The 14570-nt window shown below is 48.1% G+C and overlaps 2 protein-coding genes and 1 long non-coding RNA gene across 7 annotated transcripts in view; 1 reads left to right on the forward strand and 2 right to left on the reverse strand.

Moving 5' to 3' along the window:
- Positions 1 to 9027, forward strand: part of BTBD2 (BTB domain containing 2) — a 22179-nt gene extending 13152 nt beyond the window's left edge. Inside the window, exons 6-10 of one of the 3 annotated variants that reach the window (XM_079960721.1) lie at positions 2040 to 2232; positions 4271 to 4358; positions 5060 to 5206; positions 5546 to 5634; positions 6981 to 9027. In XM_079960721.1, the coding sequence (XP_079816847.1) occupies positions 2040 to 2232; positions 4271 to 4358; positions 5060 to 5206; positions 5546 to 5634; positions 6981 to 7023 (560 nt within the window). In that variant the 3' untranslated portion in view covers positions 7024 to 9027. The remainder of the gene's footprint in view (positions 1 to 2039; positions 2233 to 4270; positions 4359 to 5059; positions 5207 to 5545; positions 5635 to 6980) is intronic. The other 2 variants (XM_079960719.1, XM_079960720.1) reach the window with 2 other exon arrangements.
- LOC307207300 overlaps positions 1 to 14570 on the reverse strand; it is a 113402-nt gene that overhangs the window by 10413 nt on the left and 88419 nt on the right. The window lies entirely within an intron of this gene.
- The window catches only part of CSNK1G2 (casein kinase 1 gamma 2), a 55586-nt gene continuing 52074 nt past the window's right edge, over positions 11059 to 14570 (reverse strand). For all 3 annotated transcript variants that reach the window (XM_079960773.1, XM_079960775.1, XM_079960774.1), the window contains one exon: positions 11059 to 14553. In XM_079960773.1, the coding sequence (XP_079816899.1) occupies positions 14499 to 14553 (55 nt within the window). In that variant the 3' untranslated portion in view covers positions 11059 to 14498. The remainder of the gene's footprint in view (positions 14554 to 14570) is intronic.

Genomic DNA, 14570 nt, shown 5'->3' on the forward strand with positions numbered 1-14570 from the left:
GTATATTGCCATGTGCCTGCAGGTCTTGGGGCAGTTACGACTATACTTGGGTTTAGCTCCCCATAGCAATCTGCTCCATCCCCCAGACATGTTCTCCCTCTTCCTTCCTCGGGTAAGAACATCCTAAAGAGTCCTGCAGCTGGATGAGGACAACAAGGGGCCCGCCTCGTCCAGCCTCCTGTTCCCACATTGGCCAACCAGATGCCTTAAGGGGAGCCCTCAAGCAGGACCCGGGCGCAAGAGCAACTCTCCTCTTTTGTGATTCTCAAACCCTGGTATTCGGAGGCGTTTACTTCCTCCGACAGTTGGGAGAGAGAGAGAGAGAGAGAGAGAGAGAGAGAGAGAGAGAGAGAGAGAGAGAGAGAGTGTGTGTGTGTGTGTGTGTGTGTGTGTATATATATATATATATATATATATATATATATATATATAATAAAATATTTATTAAAATTTTTCATAATAAAAGAAATTACAATCAGACAGAACAAAAAAGAGAAACAATCATACACAACACAATCTAACAAGAACAATAAAGCACAATAAAGAACATAAAAAACAAAAAACAGAAAAAAGATAAAAATCTAGTTTTAACTTACTGTCTTCATAACCCTCTTTCCTGACTTCCTCACATCTCCCTTTTCTGTGTTCCCCTTTACAAAATCCAATTCAGCAGTTCCTTACCCTCTTTCCAATCTTATTCAATATTATACATTTCAACCTATTATGTTTTCAATTTCCCTTTCCTTTTAAATCCATTTTTCACATGTTCTTTATAACTTAAGCCCTTATATCATTTATTTAGTTTCAACATAATTTTACTCTGGTCTTTTCACCCTTTTTTCTTAAAACATTTTTGCATATTTCTTTTTACTATGTCACTGATGCCAAATTATCTTTATATCAAACATCATTTTAACATTCAAACATTTTACAATGTTTTTGGAGATATTCTTTGAACTTCTTCCAGTCCTCTTCCACCGACTCTTCTCCCAGGTCTCGGATTCTGCCAGTCATTTCTGCCAGTTCCATGTAGTCCATCACTTGCATCTGCCATTCTTCCAGAGTGGGCAAATCTTGTGTGAATATGTCTAATCCTCGTTTGAAGTCACCCAAGTTGGTGACTATCCCTGCGCCTGGCAGGAGCAAATCCCACAGTTTAAACTGCACAATTAAACCACAAAATTCCCTTCTGGAGTAACCTTGGCTGGATGTGACTTGGTTGTGACAATTCAATATTTTTACAGGTTTTTTTTTAAAAAAAGGTAGGGCTTTATGTCTTGCGACTTGCTGTCATCTTAATTGATTATAGTCTAGTAATAATAATAATAATAATTTATTATTTGTACCCCGCCCATCTGGCTGGGTTTCCCTAGCCACTCTGGGCGGCTTCCATAGAAACAAAAAATACACTAAAATAGCACAGATTAAAAACTTCCCTGAACAGGGCTGCCTTAAGATGTCTTCTGAATGTCCGGTAGTTATTTATCGCTTTCACATCTGATGGGAGGGCGTTCCACAGGGCAGGCGCCACTACCGAGAAGGCCCTCTGCCTGGTTCCCTGTAGCTTTGCTTCTCGCAATGAGGGAACCGCCAGAAGGCCCGCGGCGCTGGACCTCAGCGTGCGGGCAGAACGATGGGGGTGGAGACGCTCCTTCAGGTATACTGGGCCGAGGCCGTTTAGGGCTTTAAAGGTCATGATTTGGTGTAATCACTGAAGGTGATTATTTGGTAATAGTTTGAGATTTAATTTTGCTGCGTAATGTTATATTCCAAATGGTTACATTATTCAGTAGAAGCTGTTTATTTTTCATTAGGACCTGCTTGCATCGGACGGGGTTGCTAGAAGCTGCGTGAACTTCGTTGTGCATTTTGTTGTTTCTTCGGCTTGTAAATGGCCTCGTGCAATATAGAAAGGCAGCGTACAAATTAAAAGCGAAATGAAATTAAAAGAAAAAGGGAGGGACCAAGTAAAAAAGCCAGTAAACGTGGCATTGAAGCTCACACTGTCCTTGTTGACGTTTCCTGCTGCCTTTCCCCAGGGCCAGCTCAGTCGGGCATCTTGACCGACCGCGAAGTGGTCAGCCTGTTCCTGCACTTCACCGTCAACCCCAAGCCGCGGGTGGAGTTCATCGACCGCCCCCGCTGCTGCCTGCGTGGGAAGGAGTGCAGCATCAACCGCTTCCAGCAGGTGGAGAGCCGCTGGGGGTACAGTGGGACCAGCGACCGGATCAGGTGGGACCTGGGGCCCTGACGCCACTCGCCTGCTTGTCCAGCTGGGTTGGGAGGGAGGCTTCTGCAACACCTGGAGCAGGCACCGGGATTCCCCAGATCCTGGCGCCTTCCAGGCATTGCCAGACTACGACTCCCAGCAGTCAAGGGTGATGGGAGGCAGGAGTCCAACGTCTGGAGCGTCTGAGGTTCTCCATCCCAGATTTAAAAAGCAGCATTTCCCTTAAGGTTCATAAATAGCAACACCCTAGAGGTCCTGGGCCCTAAGGAAGTCAGATTAGCCTCAACCAGAGCCAGGGCCTTTTCAACACTGGCCCCGACTTGGTGGAATGCTCTGCCTCATGAGACCAGGGCCCTGCAGGATCTGATTTCTTTCCGCAGGGCCTGCAAGACAGAGTTGTTCCGCCTGGCCTTTGGCTTGGAATCAACTTGATCCACTCCCCCCCTTTCCTTTCTCTTTCTATGATGAAACTCCTATTTGGGGACTTCCCTGGCTTTTTTCTGGCCCACGTAGGACCAGTCTGGATAGTTGGCCTTGGTGAAGACTTGATGTTTTCATCCCCCAAAAAGTTTTTGATTTGAATTCTTCCTGTAATGAGGCTGCATTTTAATGTTGTATTTTAATCTCGTTTTTAAGTTGTATTTCAATCAATTGTTTTTATACCGGTGTTAGCCACCCTCGCTGGGGAGGGCGGGGCATAAATAAAAGTTAATAATAATAATAATAATAATAATAATAATAATACTGCAGGCAAGAGGTAAAAGTGCACCTCTCCTGAGAACAGGGAATGCCTCTTAGACCAGGGGAGGGGAAACCTATCACCCTCAAGGCAGTGTTCGAAATTTGTGAGGTGCCCGGCACACTTTGCACCTGGATATCGGCCATTTGCAACCAAGTGAAGATGCCTGGGCACTAGGGTGGCTCCTGACATCTCCACCATCCGGGGATCCTTGGATCAGGACCTGTTTTCACACACTAAGGCTCCATCCTGTAGAATTCTATCGGTTATATTTTATCCGCCCAATTGGAATGAATTCCAGCAACCAAAATGCATTTTTCTGTGCATCCTGAGCAGGAGCAGGGAACAGCGTTATAGCAAATTGTTGTCGCTTGTCTTTGCTTCCCGCCCCCTGCCCTGCTCACAGTTGTGAATAATATCCCCACGTTATGAATGGTCCATGTCACCATTAGGAAAAAGAGGTCGGAATAGGCCAATATATATGTGGGCTGTCTCTGGGTCAAGGGACTTTTCTTCTTTCAGTTCTCAAAGTTTTTAAGCCAGCTCAAGGCACCCGAACCAGCCAGATGTTTAACTGAGAATCCACAGTCAGTCCCTTATTTTAAAAACAAGACTTTATAGCTGTCTTGCTCAAAAATGGCAACTAGACATTCCATTTTGGCAACTGTAACCTTGATTGGGGGATGCGGGTGGCGCTGTGGGTAAAACCTCAGCACCTAGGACTTGCTGATCGCATGGTCGGCGGTTTGAATCCCCGCGGCGGGGTGAGCTCCCGTCGTTCGGTCCCAGCTCCTGCCCACCTAGCAGTTCGAAAGCACCCTTAAGTGCAAGTAGATAAATAGGCACCACTTTCTAGCGGGAAGGTAAACAGCGTTTCCGTGTGCTGCACTGGTGCTGGCTCGCCAGAGCAGCTTCGTCACGCTGGCCACGTGACCCGGAAGTGTCTGCGGACAGCGCTGGCTCCCGGCCTCTAGAGTGAGATGAGCGCACAACCCTAGAGTCTGTCAAGACTGGCCTGTACGGGCAGGGGTACCTTTACCTTTACCTAACCTTGATTTAAGGAGCCTTTTGGCACCCAGCTTATATATCTGAGTTTCTAACACTGCCTCCATGAGTTGCTGGTTCCTCCTTGCGTTGGCCCCCAGCCACCTTGGCTGCTGTGTCAGGGATGCTGTGAGCAGGAGTCTGGTATCATCTGCGAGACCCCCAAGCCCCACCCCCCAGAGCAACCTTCGCTTGCCTGTATCCAGCAGGATTCTTCTGTGCTTGATCTTCTGTACTTTCCCTCTCCAACCCTCCAGGTTCTCTGTCAACAAAAGGATATTTATCGTCGGATTCGGGTTGTACGGATCCATCCACGGCCCAACAGATTATCAAGTAAATATACAGGTAGAGAACTCTCCAGGTTTTGACTTGGGGCAGGGGTGGGCAAGTTGGGGCAAGGACAAAGATCCGCGAAAGGGGCCTGGCAGGTGTACAGATAAAAGGGGGATCTGTTGAGAAAGAGAGGAAGAGAGAGGGGCGTAACTGACTTCCATCTGCTTTTCTGTCCGTCCACCAACTGATGGTTGTTGAGGAAATGTGCTACCCAGGCATGGAAGGCAGTGGAGGGAAGTTTCCCCACAAATACTTTTTAGATGCTTGTTTTTGAAGAAAAGTGGGGCATCCACTGGCTGAGTGGAAGATCCCATAGTAAAGGGAAAAACCCAGAAAATCCAGGGTGGATTGACTTTTATTTTTAAAAGTATTTCATGTTGTTAAAAACAACCGTGTGTGTCTGAGCGCATACTGCAGAGCAGACAGCATTGGCGAGATCAGTGTTTCCAAAGCATGGGTCTCCAGCTGCTTTTGGACTAAAACTCCCATCCTCCCTACCTAGCAGGATCCATGGTCAGGGATGATAGGAATCGTAGTCCCAAAACAGCTGGAGGGCCTAGTTTGGGAAGCCCAGGGCTAGGTGGACTCGGAGTTCTGGTTCCGTAGGCCAGGGAGAGGAGTTTACACCTTCATTTGCAGAGGTGTCGTGAGTTTAAAAGGTTTTCCTTTCTCTTCTCTTTCCCCCTTCCTCTTCCTCCACTGCCTGCCCCCAGATTATTCACACCGACAGCAACACAATCCTGGGCCAGAATGACACCGGCTTCAGCTGCGATGGGTCTTCCAACACTTTCCGGGTCATGTTTAAAGAGCCCGTTGAGATCTTGCCCACTGTCAGCTACACAGCCTGTGCCACCTTGAAGGTAACTCTGGAGGGGGGGTGGGAGCTTTTTCTGTCCTTCAGGGAGAGTGTGCAAACATTCCCGGTCCTTTTATATTTGGTTCTGAAGACATGCTTTGCCCTGGCTTGGGAAGGTGAGGAGGAGGGGACCGCCACAGTCCACTAGTTTTGTGGCTCACTAGCTGCCTGTTCCTTTTATTATTTTATTTAAAAATTCCATTTATTATTCTATTTATATCCACATCTTTTGTACAAGTCTCTCCATTTTATCCTCACAACAAACCCGCAAGGTAGGTTTGGCTGAGAGACGGTGACTAGCCCCAAATCACCCATTTCTGTGGTTTTGTTCTTGTTTTCGTAGTCTTGGGCGAGTAGAATGGCAAGTGGGCTCCTAACGGTGTTAGAAACTCGAATATATAAGCCAATCGCCAAAGGGTACCTTAAACTGAGGTATGTCTAGGTGCCTATCCCCCTCCCTCCCCCCGATGGTGTTTGTATAGTGCTAATAGTTGTTTTCATTTCTATACCGCTTTATATTGTAAAGTAAAAATCCCAAAGCGGTTGACAACACATTAAAGCATCAAATAAAACATTCCAGAATAAAACAAATTCAAATTTCAAGGAAAATCTTTCAGATCCCTCTCTCAGGGACATTTGGCTTTCCCTCTCTTTATTTACCTACTTAATTTATAGAGCTCCCCCCAGCAGAAGGTCTCTAGGAAGGCAGGGTGGTGTAGTGATTAGAGTGTCAGACCTGGGAAATCAGGGTTCAAATCCCCACTCAGTCATGAAGCTCACCCTGGAGTCGGTCCCAGGCCCTTAGCCCACCTCACAGGGTCGTTGTAGGGATTAACTGGGGGGTGGGGGGGGGGTTGAAGCCTGCCATCCCTGGGGGAAAAGGTGGGAGATAAATGCAACCGATAAGCTCTTCTGCTGACCTGCTTAAGGAAGCTGGAGGGGCAGCCAGGTGGAGATGTCGGTAGCCCACCTGGTGCCCCGAGATCTCCATCGGGTCGCAATTGGACTTGCGCCAGTCGCAAAACGGGCCTGGTGCCTGGGTAATTTCTAACAGTGGTTCCTAAATGTTCCCAACATGGACCACCCACCCTTTACGGCTAGTTGAACTGTTCAGCCCCAACATCAGACACTGGTCTCTCTTGTGTGTGGGGTCGCCAGCCTTGTAATTGCTCAGGTCAAAATCGCAGCTGTGGAGCTCACTAACCTAAATGGCCTTGGTCCAGTATACCTGAAGGAGCATCTCCACCTCCATCGTTCAGCCTGGACACTAAGGTCCAGCGCCGAGGGCCTTCTGGCGGTTCCCTCCCTGCAAGAAGCCAAGTTACAGGGAACCAGGCAGAGGGCCTTCTCGGTAGTGGCGCCCGCCCTGTGGAACGCCCTCCCATCAGATGTAAAAGGGAAAAATAACTACCGAACTTTTAGAAGACATCTGAAGGCAGCCCTGTTTAGGGAAGCTTTTAATGTTTAATAGGTTATTGTATTGTAGTGATTTGTTGGAAGCTGCCCAGAGTGGCTGGGGAAACCCAGCCAGGCTGGCGGGGTATAAATAATAAATTCTTATTATTATTATTATAACCTCAGCTTCGGGGGGCTTTAAAAAGAGCATTGGACAGATTTGTGGCAAAGAAATCTATTGATGGCCTCGGAAAATGCTCTTGTGTTTTGAGTCCTGTGTGAGGGTTTACCCCGGGGGCCTTTGGTTGGCCACTGAGAGGAGGATGCTGGCCTGGGCCCTGACTGCAAGACTGCTTACATGCTGTCTCCCTTCTCTCTCCCAGGGCCCCGATTCCCACTACGGCACCAAAGGGCTCCGCAAAGTGATCCACGAGTCGCCGACGACGGGCGCCAAGACCTGCTTCACCTTCTGCTACGCCGCCGGCAACAACAACGGCACGTCCGTGGAGGACGGACAGATCCCAGAGATCATTTTCTACACATAGGGGCCGCTGCGGGGGGATAGCTCACTGCCGGGCGGACGGCCATGTGCTGCCCCCCCTCCTCCCGCCTCATTTCTCCCCCTCCATGCGCACCCCTTGCGTGTCCTTCCCAGCTGAAACCGCAGGCCGTCCTCCGCCATGCTGGCAGGAGAGCTGCTAGCCGGGGCTGGGGGCCCAGCAAGGCTGACACCGGTAGCCCACTGACGGGACGATTCGCTGGCCTGAGTCGGGCCGGGACGGCGGCTAGCAGTTGCTTCTGCCCATGCCGGCAGCTCAGCTCTACCATTGCATCGTGAACGTAGCCGCTTCTATATCCAGCTGTTGCAGTGGGGAGGCGGGGGCCGACTCGCTCTTGCGGATGGACAATCCCTGCCAAAGGAAGCCCCACTCTGTGCCAGGATCAGGCCGGACAGGGGGATGCGGCAGGGCAAGGAGGAACTGTGTTTCTGACGGCTTGTCAGCTGGCAAGGCTTGACCCAGAAGGCCCTTTCTGCAGGACCCTGGCCAGCCCAGGCTGCTCCTGCCCTCGCTGGACAACTACCTTATCGTGTCACGGGACAGATTTTTTGGGGAGGGACTCGTCCCTGAATGCGAGGCAGTGAGGGTGATTCGCAGCCACAAAAAAACTTGCCTTGTTTGAAGAGTATCGGGAGTGGCTGAAGTCCCTGGACTCTGATCGTCAATATGTTGCTTGCTGCTAATAATAATAATAATAATATAGTGCAACTCAACAATGCATTTTACTCTTCTACGGTCTCCTTTTGAGTCTGGTTCCCATTCACATGCTGGTGTCGTGACTGATTTGCTCGTTTGGGGGTTGGTTTTCGAGCTGGGAGACGTCTCGCTAGGGCTTTGATGAGCTGCGTTTCCCGAAAACCCAGCAGCCAAATAGAGGTTTAAGAATCCCCACCTCTAGAAAACCCTGGCGTCTTGGTGACCTGACAGAAATGCATCAAACCTAGAAGGCTTTTGTGCTAAAGGTGGGATCCCCACCAGTACTGATTGGACAGTTCGTTTGCCCATTCCGTCACCCCCCCCCCCCCCCGTGAAATCTCCTGCCTGTGGAAACCTGTAAGCAACTTGCCTTGGGTATGCAGCTGTCATCACCTGAATCCTAGCTGTGCTCGAAAGCTGGCGCTGCTGGGCTTTAAAAAATAAATAAATGCAAAAAGTTTCTTTGTGGTAGAGCACCCAGTGCAAGTCCCTATGTTTGTTACCTGCACTTGTGAGCCTCAATATGGCCAGTATGGATAATGGAGCCATTCCTCAGCTACCAGCTTCTCATCGGTGCAAAAGCCTTTGTGTCTCTCTGGCTTCTTCCGAAGAGTGCGCTAGTGCATGTTGTTGCAGAACTGGCGCATCAGTTTTGGAGGGGCTTTCGACTGCCTCTCTTCATTTGCTCTCCACCCCCACCCCCCTTTTTGAGCTGTGTACATAGACAGTCTGTATATAGAGATCACTGAATAGGTTCTAAACACAGCTACTGACTTTTTGGGTGGCTGAGTAGCTTAAATTTAACTACCGTTGCAGCCCCACCCCCCAAATTGGAATCTTACTAATGCGCCCTTCTTGGTTATAGGATGTTTTTGGGATGGTGGTGGTTTGTTCACACCAGTCGAAGGCAGAATCCTGTCCAGTCGATGGTTCTTGGGCCCTGGTGCGAATCCCGCCCTTCACAAACTCGCTTGCCCACCATGCCTAGCCCCCAACCTCTTGGAAGGTCCGACGCGCCAGGAAATTTGCTCATGTTAATTATGACAGAAATATAATGAATGTATCAGATGTGCTATATATACATATTATATATATATATATAATTTTCAGTGTTCACCCTGGTTTCTCTCTGATTTGTAAATAGGAAATCCAATAAAAGGCAGGTTGTCTTTCAGCAAGGGATTCTTTGTGATTCAAAGGGAGAAAGGGGGCGGTATGCACACATACTGCAAAAGCAGGGAAATTTTAAAACGGCGGAGGGTGATTCTTTCGCAGACCAGGCCTGGTCCTTTGCGTATCAATAGGGAGAGGGAAACTTCATTCTGAATAGTTTGCCTTCGTCGCCTGCCACATATTTTGGACTACCATAGAATCATAGAGTTGGAGGAGACCCCAAGGGCCATCGAGTCCAACCCCCTGCCAAGCAGGAAACACCATCAGAGCACTCCGGACATATGGTTGTCAAGCCTCTGCTTAAAGACCTCCAAAGAAGGTCCAATGTCTGCACCCAGCTCAGCGACTTAATAACTTCCTCTCCTGTCCTTGGGTTTCCCCAGTGCTGCTCTAAAGGTAGGTCTGTTGCATTTCCTGGCAAGCGACGGAAGACGTGTCCATTTCTTTTTTTAAGAAAGGAAACCTCAGCCTCAAAAACTCCTAAGCCAGGTGGGCAGGTTATAAATAATGAAATGATTGTTTTAAAAAGGTATTTTTGTTTGCTGCATGTTTTTCCTTTGTCCTGTGAGCTGGGAAGTGTGATCCAGGATTGTGTTCACATGAGCACAGGCACTCTTGCCACCCTGGAAGCAAAATAAGGGTGTCTGCACATCTTGGTTGGCGGGGGCTCAAGGTACACTGCTCCCTGTCTTGATAGCCCTTAAAAACATGAGGAATCGACTGTAAAACGAAGAGATGAAAATGGTGTTTAACGGAAAAATTGGAGGCCTTTTTGGGACTATCTCAAAAGTAGTATAGCAACATGAAACCATGAGGATTCGAGGGAGCAGCGGGGGAAAAAATGACAAGACATGGGTTAGTAACAAAAATGTAAGTGAATATATATTGTACGTAAATTTGCGTAAAAATTAATAAAAATTAATATATTTTAAGAAGCCATGGGACTGCTCCCAGTTGAGTAGATCAGCTGAGGCCTAGGTGGGAGAAATGTTCATTCTGGCAATAAATGAGGGTGAGGGGGAAAGGAGATTCACAGCAGCATCTCACTTTCAGCATCAACTGCAAAGGAAATCCACTTTTGCTGGGTGTAAATGTCCAAAGTGGGCAAGCTTCAAGCTTGCAGGAACTAATCTTTGGCTTTTTAAAAAATCAAAACACAGGCCTACCAACCAGCTTTTATGAACGTACAAGGCGCACCAGGATCAATGGCCTCTCAGATACTTTTAAGAGACAAGGAGCATTTCAGCCTTCACAAAAGTACCCAGATTTTTGCCCTGTCTGAAAGCGTGTGTTGGAAAACCTGGTGGAATAATCGCCCCCTTTTTTTCTGCAATTGGAGTTCTCTTGGATGTTACTGGACCCCCAACTTCCTGGCCAACGGGAAGCAGCGATGGCAGCATGAGCCCACCCATTCCTCTTGCAAGCAGCTCAGACGTTGTGTGCTTTGCTGGCGCACCTCCACGCACAAGCGCAGTCTACCTTGGATTGCCACCAAGTGCAAGACTGGTTCATGCACAGTGCTTGTGGGGTTTCTATTTGGGAGGAGGGTTGTGGTTCAGTGCTTAGGAGCAAACGCAAGATCCCAGCTTCAGTTTCCAGGCAAGGCTCGGAGAGACCTGAAACCTTTGCTGCTGCCGATCAGTGCCGACAATACTGAACTAGCTGGACCAATGCTGCAACTCTTTGTTCCTGCTAAATCAGCCCTTTATTTAGAATCATCAGGACCAGCATGGCTAGGAATGTCTGCTGCCTGAAACCCCAAATAGTGTGGTCTTCTAGGTCCTGGTATGACACTGTAAAGCAGGGTTTTCCCAAACTTGGGTCTTTCGCGGCTTTTGGACTACAATTCCCATTATCCCTGACTTGCTAGCTATGGATGATGGGAGTTGTAGTCTTAACAGCAGCTGGAGACCCAAGTTTGGGAAAGTGCTCTCTAACCTACACTACACCCTGGACTATAGGAACTTCCGGAAACAAAACAGTACGAGTACCACACCCTCCAAAACCCAAAGAAACATCTTTGCAGAATTTATTTTTCAAGTTTTTTTTAATTTTTTTGTTTTTCAGGTGTTTTTTTCTCCTTGTTTTTTGAATTTTTTTAATTAAAAAAAAAAAGCCCCTAAACCTCTATGGCTTTCAAAGAAGCTTCAGAGAAACTTTTATATGCCATTTACCTGTGTACATTTTTGTTTTGCTTAAAGCAGTTAACTAAAAACTGACAACGGAAAAGTCTCTCTCGCTGCCTCGAGTTTTTGGAATCGCATCGGCAACAGATCACGTCTCTGTGCAGACTCAAATCGATCACCCCCCCCCGCCCCCATTTTGTTAAGCAAAAAAAAAAAAAAAAAAAGCAATTTTATTTTCTAAAACAAAACCAAACAAACCACCATTGCTGGGTCTGCAAGATTCATTTTGATGCAAGCTTCTGACAATCTGGGCCCAAACGGCAAAAACCATACCTTGATGTCGACCTCTGCCAAGGTAAATCTTTTCAAAGTCTGCCCTTTTTCAAAACCAGAATAATCCACATTGCAACTGGTAATCCAAGCACACTCACATGCACTCTTTTTACATAAACATTTTAATTTTAATTTCTCTTTTACACCCTTCCTGGGACTGGAACTACATTACCACCCCCCGCCCCAGCATATCATTTAAGGCTGAATTTTTTAATTCCCTCCCCTCCTCTTCTGCACTGTTTGGGGAACCAACTCAAACATTGCACGTATCTAAGGAACCCTATTTTTAGTGAAAGTCGCCAGAATCGAGGATTATAATTTTTTCCTGCCCTTTACCTTAACGCCTCCTCCCATCTTTCCATTCCAATGCCCCCTTCCCCCCCCCCTCTTTTGAGGCACTTATAAACCTAAGACCAGGTAGAGCAAGACAATAATCTGAATTATTTTTTTTAGTTCTTTCTCCTCCCCACACCTTGCCTCTTCTCCAAGTAGCCGTAAAAGAAATCAGCCATAAAAGAAAAAAGGGGGCACCCCCCCAAAAAAAACCCCCATCTTTAAAAGCACACACAACTGAAAACTTAATTTCGGTTTTTTGCAAGGGGGAGGCATGTAGACAGAGGCATGGAGGGTGGTCAGGGTGGGCCTTGCATTCTGGCACTAACTCCCTCCAACGCAACTTGGGGGTCGGCCGGGGGGCGGGGTCCTGCTGTCCATGAACGAGGAGGACTAGAAACTTGGATCCCACTGTTAACCAATTTGACTCTAGCACAATCAAGTGAACAAGACGAGGGCAAGCATACACAGCTTTGGTGGGTATTTTTTTTCCGTGGGGGGGGACAGGTAGTGGGAATCGAAGCAACGGGGGGGGGGAGGTCTTACTAGTGAGGAGGTGCGGCAGTTTTAAGACACGTAGAATTTGGGCGACGTGGGTGCCATTTAGTGCAAGAGACCAAAGACCCCCCCCCCAAAAAAAAAAACTTCCCTGCCCGTCTAATCACAGCCCACTCCCCATAGCCTGACATTAACAAGTGTCGTGATTACAACATTTGTAAGTGAGGGGGGGGGACAACGACAGGCTTTTTATTTTATTTTAAAGGAAACAGAACATGCTTCTCTGGAATAGGTACAAGGGAAGGCAGTGCCCTCCCCTTCTTCTCTGTATAAAAATATATTTGTCTATAAAGAAGCAGCAAGGCTTCTCAGTCCTTGTTTGGAAGCAACGGACCCCCTCCCCCAAAGTGTGCCCGGGAACTTTGCAGGACCTAGAAGGGTGGTTGTTGGGGTCCGGTTGGCTGGAAGAGAGGGGGGCACAAACAAGCCTTCGCCAAGGTGTGGTCCTAACTGGGAGCATCCTGGCTGGGATTTAAAGATGGCCAAGAAACCCAGAAGGAAAGGGGGGCGCTCCCTACTGCCCCAAAAGAACCCCCCAAGGAAGAAATCTGCTTCTACCCATTTCCTGGCTCCCTGCAGCAAAATGCACAAGATTTAAAACTGCAGTGGAGAGCCGGACTTCTCAAGACAACATCCCGTAGCTGAGCAATTTAGCAGAAACTGGAATTTGTCACTGTGAGTGTCTGATCTGTATTTTGGGGGGGGGGAGACACAAAAACAACAGGGTGGATTGTCCTCACATGAATTTGTTCAGCCAAAGTTTCCTTTTCACCCCCTCCCAAGGAGCTTTCGCCACAGATCTGTTCCAGTTGGAAGTTTTAGGGGGCTAGGCTTGACCCCTGCAGATCAGATTTCGATTTTTGGCTTTGGCCACCCCAAACCCTCTCCATTCTGAACTCTCCCCACCCCAAAAAAATTTCCCATAGCAACGGAAGTCGTTTGGGGGGTTCATCTTGGCCGGCAGCTGTTCCTGAGATCCAAGGCCCCCCTCCACCCCCAGCGAGTCAGTGGGTCTTTTTTTTAATTAAAGGAGAATCTAGCTTTCCTCAAAACGAACCCCAAAGAATTCTCTAAAGCCCGGTTAATTCCAAGACACAGATGCTCCTTGTATTGCTACCCAAAAAAAGTGCATTGAGAAATGAAGATTCGGTAGTGTAAACGAGCCGCTTTCCTCCCCAGGTGCGAAACCCCACTTTGCCCCCCCCCAGCCGTGCTCGAGACGGGGAGGGCACCCCAGGGACTTCCCTCTGTCTCCCCAAAAGGACTTGGCCACAACTAAATCGGCAGGGGTTGTGGGGAGAAACTTAAGAGAGTTGGGAAGGGGGGCACAAATCTAAAACAAGATACTTTATGAAATAAAAAAAAATATGATGCAAAGTTTGCATCGCTACAAAAACAGAGGGAAGGAGGGGGAGAAAGAAAATAAGGAGACTGTCCCACAAACGCAACAACTAAGATGCAATTTTTAAATTAAGTTAAAGAGACAAAGAAACAGCAAAAGGGGGGGGGATGGGGAGGGAATATTAGCTGCAGCTGACATTCCCAGCATCGTCCCAGCAAATCTTCTGCAAAGAACTGATTCCCGGGGTTCTTTTTTTGCTTCCAAAAAAATAATTCCGTGAAACCAAGGTGAGGAAGGGGGGAGAGAAGAGCCCAGACAAGTGTGGGTTTTTTCCCCCTTGGAGGGGGGCAGCTGCATAAATAGTTAATGCTTTTTTCTCTTTGCAAAACCAAGGAGGGCGCGGGCACTTCCAAAGAAAGTTCAGCGACGTGCTTCTTCTTCCTCCTCCTGCCGGTTCCGCTTCCCTCTGTTGCTGTGTCTCTTGGAGGAAGGGAAAAGAAAATAAAAGAAATATATATATATTCAGGCTGAGAGTGGGGGAGAAGCTTCCCCTTCTCTCCCCGGGTGAGCCTGTGAGTGGAGTCAAAGGCGGCTTGTACGCCACACAGACCCCTTGCGACTCTGGAGCAGGCGGAGGGGAGAAGGCCCGTCCTCTCCCATCTGACCAAAGGATCAAGATCCATTATCCACAGACAGGAAGTGAAAAGGAAGAGGGGCGGAGGGTGGAAACGTAGTCCCGAGGGGACGCCGGCCTCGGCCAAAGCGGAGAAGGGCAGCACGTCACTTGTGGCGCTGGATGGTTTTCCTCTTCCGCCTCTTGAAGAAACAGCAGCACCTGAGAATCGAGGAGAG

The sequence above is a fragment of the Podarcis cretensis genome (assembly GCF_951804945.1).
Source record: "Podarcis cretensis genome assembly, chromosome: 18".
In the NCBI taxonomy this organism is placed as follows: domain Eukaryota; kingdom Metazoa; phylum Chordata; class Lepidosauria; order Squamata; family Lacertidae; genus Podarcis; species Podarcis cretensis.